Here is a 9,319-nt window from a genome sequence, read left to right as displayed (position 1 = left end):
CCACGAGTGCACATAACGCGGAAACTAGTGCACAAAACTAGATTCGAATTTTTTTGCCGCTGAGAATTATGAATCAGGATGCAAACTGCATGCAGCAAAGTCACTACTGTTTGTAGTTACAATGCAATCGTTCAGAACTGACTTCCAAGAATGTCCTAAATATCTCTCGACATATTTGTTCACCACTTCCTAGGCCGATAGGCGTAGTAGACTGTAGACTGTAGTGAGTAACCTTCTGGAGCAAATGACGACTGCCCCGAGCATGAACTTCTTTTCATCCTGTTCAAGGTCAAATATTACTCAGTTTGCGTTGAAGAATAACAATTACATTCGTGAATGGCCGAACTGAGAAAACCCTCATGATTTCTCTTGGATTTCGTATCCCAAGTTCCTCTACTTGGCTGGATAAATCGCCTCTTTACTTCATCATACTGGACTGGAACTTGTAGATAATAGCGAGCAATGAATTGGTGAGTGAAGTATATTTCAAAAGTAATAACCACTCGATTACTGAATAGTAGTGAATACGTAGAATACTCCAGTATTATTATTATATGAACACTGAAGCTAATGTGACATTACAGTAGTACAATAGGAAGTACGTCACCACTGTTGTAAATGCACGCGCTGATCCTATCCAACCTGACGGCCAATGCAAGAGGTTGGAATTGGCTATTGATTTCCTAACACACTCATACAGCACCAAAAGCTATCTGTCATTGCTCATTTTCAACTCAACATAACACAGTTGCAAATCACCAGGTGCACATCTTGGCACATAATGTGTGCTGTCGCAGTCCACCGCAGAACATAGTAATCCACAGATAACTACCGATATAACATGATGTCACATACATACATGCATGCATGCATGCGCGCGCACCCACACCCACACGCGTGCGCGCACACAAACACACACACACACACACTTGAAGCAGCTGAATAATCCGACTATGCAGTCTCCCAGGCACGCGCACACACACGAACCAGCTGCCGAATCCAACTATACAGTCTCCCAGGCATGCACGCTCGCACACACACACATGAACCAGCTGCCGAATCCACACAAACACGCGCGCGCGTGCGCACACACACACACATGAACCAGCTGCCGAATGCGACTATGCAGTCTCCCAGGCACGTGCGCACAAACACGCTTATGCGCACGCGTGTGTGCCCGCACACACACATGAACCAGCTGCCGAATGCGACTATGCAGTCTCCCAGGCACGCGCGTGCGTGCGCACACACACACATGAACCAGCTGCCGAATCCGACTATGTCAGTCTGCCATGACTGCGAAACCAGCGAAGACATACAGTGCATTGGCTGCTGCCAGACTGGTCTGCTACAGGTTTGCGACGCTCTTGAGTACACTTGTGGCATGGCAGGCTGCTCTTCGAAAAGGAAATGTTACAAATACTACACTGAATCCGATCACGGGAGGCCGGCTGTGGTGGTGAAGCAATTCTGAATGCTGTGCGCCACTCTCCTCGCTGCTGTGCAGTGTCGAACCAATGTCCTTCAAGATGTAAGTGATGGATGTCTCTTCGGACAACATCACACCAATGCTGTCGGGTTTCACACACACACACACACACACACACACACACACACGGCGCACACCTTGTCGACAATTGCGGAATCTAAAACCCACCAACGACCTGAAACACGGATCGCACTGGCCGCAGTGGCTGTGGCAACACCGTGCCCCAACACCAGTAGTAGCCTGGGGTGGTGTCACCAACAAAGGAAAACGCCTAGCATGCACATGCACGCGCACACACATGCACGCTCGCACACACATGCACACTCGCACACACACACACACATATGCACGCGCACGCACACACACATGCACGCGCACGCGCGCACACACACATCCACGCGCCCACACACACAAACACGCGCACACATGCACGCGCGCGCACACACACATACACAGCTAATGGTATACAGTAGTATGTTGCCCCCAAAGCAGCAAGGTGCTCTGGCTTGGACCTCCAGCAGCGCTGGTTTCGCCCTCGCTACTTGTCGTCTTGCCCTCTCCAGTGCTGCCTGCAACAAAACATTCCCTTCCGGAAACTCTGGGTGGACCAGTTCTCCATGTTGTGTTTACACAGTGCTCTGCTTTCACCGGTATGGCATTCGTTGTTCGTATCAACCACTAAGCTCCTGGTAGGTGGCCCCTTACTGGCCTTAGGATGTGGCTCTGGGTTCACTACTACATGCACATCACTGTCAGCAAGTATAGACAAAGCAAAATCAGAGGCACTGGTCTTCTCCAGGTTTGCAATTGCTATCACATGGGTGCAATTGGTGTAGCACTTTCCATGATACCAGCCACACCATTTACTCCTCCCTGAGCTCTTGTGCTGGCAGAGAAAAGCCCAGATATGGTCGTCCTTCTCTCGAGCAGCGCTGACGATGCGACACCAACTTGTAGTCTCGATATTACTCACTGCAGGCTTCTCGTTTTTACTAAATTGGGCGCTGTGACACAGACACAAAATTCCAGCAATATTACTCCGCTGGGCTGTCATTTGCCACTTCGTTGCCGTCAGCTGCCTCATCCAGCACCTCGCTGCCACTAGAAATGTCTTCCTCTTCTTCCATTGTTGTCAAAACAACATCAATGATTATGTACACGAAAGGAATAAACTTCAATAAAGTGATCACAATATCCCAAGTCAATATTGTCGTCAACGTCGTCATCTTCTAAAAAATAAATTATTTTTTCTCACTCTACGCGAACTCGTGTTTTGCGCTTGCTCATACGACGCACACCTCACCACTCGCGTAAAAATATTTGTTCTCACGGTGGAATTTGGTCGAGAAAAGAAGCCCTCGCGAAGGTCTCTGGATCGGTTCTGGAACGTCCAACAAGCGAAAACGTATCCTTTGTGATGTCCTTGACCAACACTGTAAGCGGCGATTTGTCCATCCGAGAGTGCAACGGCACTTGTGATTTTGAGTTTTGGCTCACGGACTATATGGTAGATCTACATTACAGACAGCAGTAGACTAGACTGCTTGATACAAAATGTATTACTGTGGATGACTAATCGGCACTGACTATTTCTATTCTAGTGCAGTGCTCGCTAGCACTAGCTACACAGCCTACTGAGCCTAGCCTACGTGCGTACATGTACATACTTGGTAATTGTTACGTCATAGATAAAAAACGAAGTAGTGGTTGCGACTTCGGCGATGATTTGTAAGAAAGGGTTTGCTCCCCACACCGGAGCTCGCGCTATTCCGCCGACTTTACTTGACACTTGACTCGTGTGCTCTGGATGGCAGTCGTGAGTCAGTCAAGTGTCAAGTAAAGTCGGCGGAATAGCGCGAGCTCCGGTGTGGGGAGCAAACCCTGTCATAGATAAACGTTACTTTAATACAACATTCAACAAGGACTCTTTTGTGACAAAGTCTCAGACATCAGAGTCATTGCTGCGTAGCATCTGTGTCTGCGCATAGCACTGGTGAGTAGATCTACTGGGGACTAGACCAGAGACACCACACAACACTCTACAGACCAGAAACAAAGTGCAAATTTGGAATCAAGTAAGTGATCAGTACAGTGGTCTAGCCTATGCAATGCACGGCCGGTCGAGATCACGATATGATCTACTGACCCCAAACACGGTCATACTGTGATCAACATAGCCATGTGCAAGAGTACAGAAATCTCCGCGGTCCAAACCAATCAAATACAAATGCGACTATGTCTACCTGGTTTAGCATACACTGTTCTGGTGGCCTAAACTGAATCCTATGCCAGAGCGCTTCTATGGCCAAAAGAGTGGTAGAATCTGACACTCCGTGAATGCGTGTTATTGGATACTACTTGTAAGAGTAGATATCTTTGTCGCTGCATTCTCTTGAATTCTCAATTATGAAAGTGACATAGATATCTACCGTACACATCTCACATGCCTACTAGTGTGTGTTCAGACAATATCCAGTAGACTGTGGGAGAGAGAAAGAGCCACACGTCCATTCAGATAAGAAGGGATCTTTTCAACGCACTCAATGTCACCCATCACACACACAGTGACACAGACACTCAGTCGCACGCACTCACGAGCGCGCGCGCGCGTACGTACCTCGTTGCGATTTTGCTGCAGGCTGAGTTTGAGAGGCAGCGGCGGCGGCAGGTTTGGTTGGTTTCCGGCTGGTAGGAGAGGGAAGTTGTCTGGTCATGTCGCGTCCGTCAGAGGACACAACAACATCTTCTGAATGGTGCTTCATATGAAATTTAGGTGAAGGCATCTTGGCAGTCAAAGGTTTTCACGGTGTTATTGTACTGCAGAAAATCTCAAAGAGAAAGAGGAGGAACGACAGCATCTAATGTATGTGATTGAACAAGCGCAGCGTCTCCGCGGCACGTTATTCCACGCATGCGCCTAGTAGTCGCGCTGCCGTGGCATAAGCTTTCAGCTTAGACACTGCAACTGGTTGGTTGCTAGGAGCTACGTTGCTGATTGGTTGAATTTTGAATAGGTTTGTTCATTGGATTGTCTTTGACAACATGGTGTTGTCACAGGCTTGTGCAGACCATGGACGGCTTGTACTTGTACTTGTAGGACTAGACGGAGTAGACTCTCTGAGTCTGAGGAGAGCAGCGACCTGACAAAGCACAACCATCTGAACAGCTTGACATAAAGACAGTGCGAAGCTCATCCAGGCGCCGATCATCGGGGCACGTGATTCAAGGTTCGTCCATCCCGCTGTGTCTGTCGGGACACCAAGATGGCAAGAATCAACATGCATAACCGTCCGAGAGTGTGCATTATTTGCACTTGAGTCCACAGCCCCATGGAGGAACAATAATATCCAAGGACAGGGATCAGATCCGGCGACGGCGAAAACTCACATCACGTGGTGTAGTGCTCATGAGTCAGATTGGACTTGTACAGTACCACTTCCTTGAAGTACATAATTGTATGTCTCTAGGGTGATTCTAGCGAGATTTGGAGTCATAAAATTAGTACTCCTTGATCTACACAGCTCACTGCCATGGCATTGGAGACCATGACAAATACACGGAATGTTCAGTGCTGCTCAGTGAAGTCTCCAGTCGCGTCATATCACTCAAGTAACTAACTAATAATAAGTATTACTTAGTTTGCTTTGCAGCATTTGGCAGGCCTGTGTTGGCGGGTCTAGGACTGTGTCCGGCGCATACTCGAGTGACGGGACTGGATTGGATTGAGTAGTACTATAGTGCATGCAGTTTTCATTCATTTACAAAAGTCCGCATTATGAAATAAATAGTCACAGCCGGCCAAACATGCACACCGACCCGCTTTGCTGCACAAATCCCTGTGCTGGAACGCGATCAGTTGTAACCCGCTTTGCACAAATCCCTGTGCTGGAACGCGATCAGTTGCAACCCCGCTTTGCACAAATCCCTGTGCTGGAACGCGATCAGTTGCAACTCCGCTCCTCCATGCACCATATGCCTAGCCCTACAAGCCAGGTATAATCGTACTCTAGGGGCGGCGAAGGAGTATGCGCACTAGAACGAACAGACTTGTAGAGTTTTACTAAGATAACATGAGTCTTAGCTTAACCAGGCCTGCAGGCACACGATGCCCGGTTGTACAAGGTGGCTGAACCGTATAGATAATAATTTTCTTGATGCAAAAAAGGAACAACTTTGACTAGGCTACACTGTCACTGTGACTCTCATCGCCATTTCTTCGATACCAGACAGTGCTGCTGTAAGCGCTCTGATTCACAAACGATTGCATAGTTTGCATGTTTGCAGCACTAGCACTTGTGCCCAGGATCATGTCGAGTATGGCGTCCCTGCGACAATCACAACGGTACAAGCTGTCTTGCAGGTGTCTGTCACCCCTTAGTGGCTGTCTCTAAGCTGTGCAATCATGCATCCTTGTCCAATGAGCTAAGGGGACATCTCTAGGGTCCAGCGGATAATGCCGGCATTTTATTCGGCATTATGAGACTATCCGAGCATCAGAGCATTAGAAAGGAACAAGACGAGCATTATGTGAGGTTTGAGCATCATAACGAGTTTCATAGTGGATACTGTCGGAAAATATCAGGTTTTTGGCAACAATCGGCTAGCCTAAAGCCATGAGGTGCAACGCCATGTATTGTACCGACACATGACTTTGTGATTTGTAGACATGGAACACCTTTACTGCTTTAGCACTAATGCTACATTTACCTGACTACATTGTAATGCCATTGCTACGTACATAAAGTCTTTATGTAGCAATGTAGTCAGGTAAATGTACACGTGATATAGCATGCCCAACGTTACAACTGATGCTGTTACTTGTTAGTGTTACACAAAATCCGTAACGATGATTTACGAGGAGTTTTTTTTTAGAAATCATGAAGAACCATGGAGGAGACTAGAGTAGATGTACGCGAAGTGAATGTCAAACAGACGAAGAGAAGTTTCCAGTTATGCCATAGGCTCTGGCCAAAGCATCTCTAGTGATACTGAAGTAAACACTGATCCATTTTGATAAATTTGGACCTGGATGAAGGAGCGGCTATAAACAGAAAGAGCTTGTTCCAAATAACTGCCTTTGCCGAGCCAGCTCAGCAGGCTCGAAAAGAATTAGAATTTCTCATGGACGCAGTACCAAGTCGATTTGAGTGCTCAGCAGCGCGTGTCTTACTTTCCTGGTGAAACACGTACAGTTCGTCGAGGACGATTGTAATGCAAGGCCTACAGTCAAATGCTATCAGAATAGAAGAGTATTCTGGCCAACCATTTGTCTCCACGCAACCTCAGGAGAAGAAGACAGCGCAAGCAGAGGGTGTAGAGCGGCAAAATAACTTCTGACCATGTGGTTTTAGGATTTCCGCAAATGGGAGGAGGGATCTCGATCTGAGATCGTCTCTCAGGAACTGGCCTCACGTGAGCTGTTTCAGATGAAGATATTTTTTCACAGAGTGTAAGCAGTGACAGCTTGTCTGCAGGGAGGAATACCACTTCCGAAGATACATGTAAGCTTCCAGCATCTAAATGATCACCAGCAATAATGGTTTCACCTCTCACTACATGGATAAGCAAGGGAAAAGATTTTTGATACACCCACTATTCAGCCACAGCCCTGCATCAAAGTTGCTATGGAGAGCAGCCAATGGAGACGTGATCGTGTCTTATAGTGCTAAGAAGTGATGGAGCTCGTGAGAGATATTGTAGCAGCTTCAGAGGCAGATCGACTAAATGCATCATGTCCTGGAAGTTTGACAATGTGCACCCTTTCTTCCATTTTTGTTCCAAACCAAGCAATACACTGATTGTATACATGTAGATATTTAGTTATTTCAAATGGTGGACGGTACTATTCGGCCAATAAAATGTAAAGAACTCTTCCTCTCCTCTCCTCCATGCGCTCTCACAGCCGACTCACTGCTACCCTCAGTAGCCATTACACACACCAACCAAGGAAGGGTTGCAGGTAGATACTGACATTCCTCCTGACAGCTGTTTCGCCTTCATAAGGCTCATCAGAGAAGGTGATAATTATTGAGTAGATATTTAGGTTAGGATTACGGTTAGTTATGTACATGATTGTCATGTACATGTACAATGTAGCACCATTAGATCAGGGCAATTGTCTAGTTGTAACCACTCCAGGTCCAGATACTCGTAAGCAAATCTCCGCACACACACACATACACACACACACACACACACACACACACACACAGATAGAGCAGATCACCATGGCACAGGGCAGGCAAAAAACTTGAAAAACGCACTAGTACTACTTGAAGTAGTTGACAATAATGATGCCATGCATTGCTGTAACCATAGTAACCCATTGCTACACGTACTGCAGCATTGCTGTAACCAACAGTAGATAAACAAGAGTGTGCAACTCCCGGAACCGCACGGATGGGTTGGCCCACGGCGGAATTTTTTGTTGACGTAATCTTTTCGACCACCCAAGCGCTGCTAGTCTTTTGTAAAGTTTTGCCTCGTGCACTTGGCCGGGCTAACATTACAATGTCGGTGCCCAGCACGTGCTCTCACACTGCTCTGCGGCAAGAAGCGCGTTTTTCTGAAAAAAAGGTGACGTCAACAAAACATTCCGCCGTGGGTATCAGGAGATTGTACAGGAGAGATCCGGAGTTGCACACTCTTTGTTTATCTACTCTTGCTGTAACCTATTGCTACACGTACTGCAGCATTGCTGTAACCATAGTAACCTATTGCTACACGTACTGCAGCATTGCTGTAACCATAGTAACCTATTGCTACACGTACTGCAGCATTGCTGTAACCATAGTAACCTATTGCTACACGTACTGCAGCATTGCTGTAACCATAGTAACCCATTGCTACACGTACTGCAGCATTGCTGTAACCCATTGCTACACGTACTGCAGCATTGCTGTAACCTACATGTATTGCTACACGTATTGCAGTAGCCATAAAGCGTACAGGAACGCCCAGGGCAATGAGAGATGCAGACCTAAGCCACAGGATAAAAATAAATGATAACGTTGAAACAGACTACTACTAAGAGTGACTTAGAGTAGAGTGTATGGACAGGCCAAGAGTGACTTAGGGCACGTTCCAATTTATTATTTTTTTAATTTATTTATTGCAGCATCTCATAGCACAGTGAGAACACCGGCGAATACAAAGAGAGAGGGTGTTAGCCAACCATGGCAAGGAAGGGAGAAGGGGAGGAGAAAAAAAAAATTGTCACTCTTTGACTTTTCAAGGAGTTTCGTTTTTCTGAAGAGGTGGCCTTATTGGCCTCTTCAGAAAAACGAAGCTCCTCGAAACTCCTGGAAACTCATCTGATGGGAAAATGGATTAGTTTCGAAGAGTTTGGAATAGCTACGCCACGTAGTACGTGAAGATGGTCGATCTGATCCGACGTCATCATCGCCATGACAATTCCACTGAAAAACTCTAAAATGATAGAAACCGTTCGAATGGGACACTTCAACTAATCTCTTTATAAAATTTGTTTGAACAGTTGATGAAGACAATTCAAACGCGCCCTTGGAGTAGAGTGGATGGACAGGCTAAGAGTGAGTGTGTATGGACAGGCTAAGAGTGACATAGAGTAGAGTGCATGGACAGGCTAAGAGTGAGTGTGCATGGACAGGCTTGGAGTAGAGTGCATGGATAGGCTAAGAGCGACAAAGAGTAGAGTGTATGGACAGGCCCCTTGCCAGTCACACACAGCACAGTATGTTGGCTAGTGGTAGTGGTAGTGGTAGTGAATACTAGTACAATGATAACTGATATGATTGTTATGTAGTATACTGATGATGATTGTAGTGCTAGTATTTCACACAGAGCACAGTA

At 46.6% G+C, this 9,319-nt stretch overlaps 1 protein-coding gene across 1 annotated transcript in view; it reads right to left on the bottom strand.

The window, feature by feature from the left end:
* The window catches only part of LOC135810294 (protein phosphatase 1 regulatory subunit 16A-like), a 7,896-nt gene extending 3,593 nt beyond the window's left edge, over positions 1-4,303 (bottom strand). Inside the window, exon 1 of the mRNA XM_065323778.1 lies at positions 4,107-4,303. Within this exon, the coding sequence (XP_065179850.1) occupies positions 4,107-4,272 (166 nt within the window). The 5' untranslated portion in view covers positions 4,273-4,303. The remainder of the gene's footprint in view (positions 1-4,106) is intronic.
* Positions 4,304-9,319: the final 5,016 nt, after the last annotated feature.

Source organism: Sycon ciliatum, chromosome 2, assembly GCF_964019385.1.
Source record: "Sycon ciliatum chromosome 2, ocSycCili1.1, whole genome shotgun sequence".
NCBI classification, from domain to species: domain Eukaryota; kingdom Metazoa; phylum Porifera; class Calcarea; order Leucosolenida; family Sycettidae; genus Sycon; species Sycon ciliatum.
This window is presented reverse-complemented; position numbering and strand designations above follow the sequence as displayed.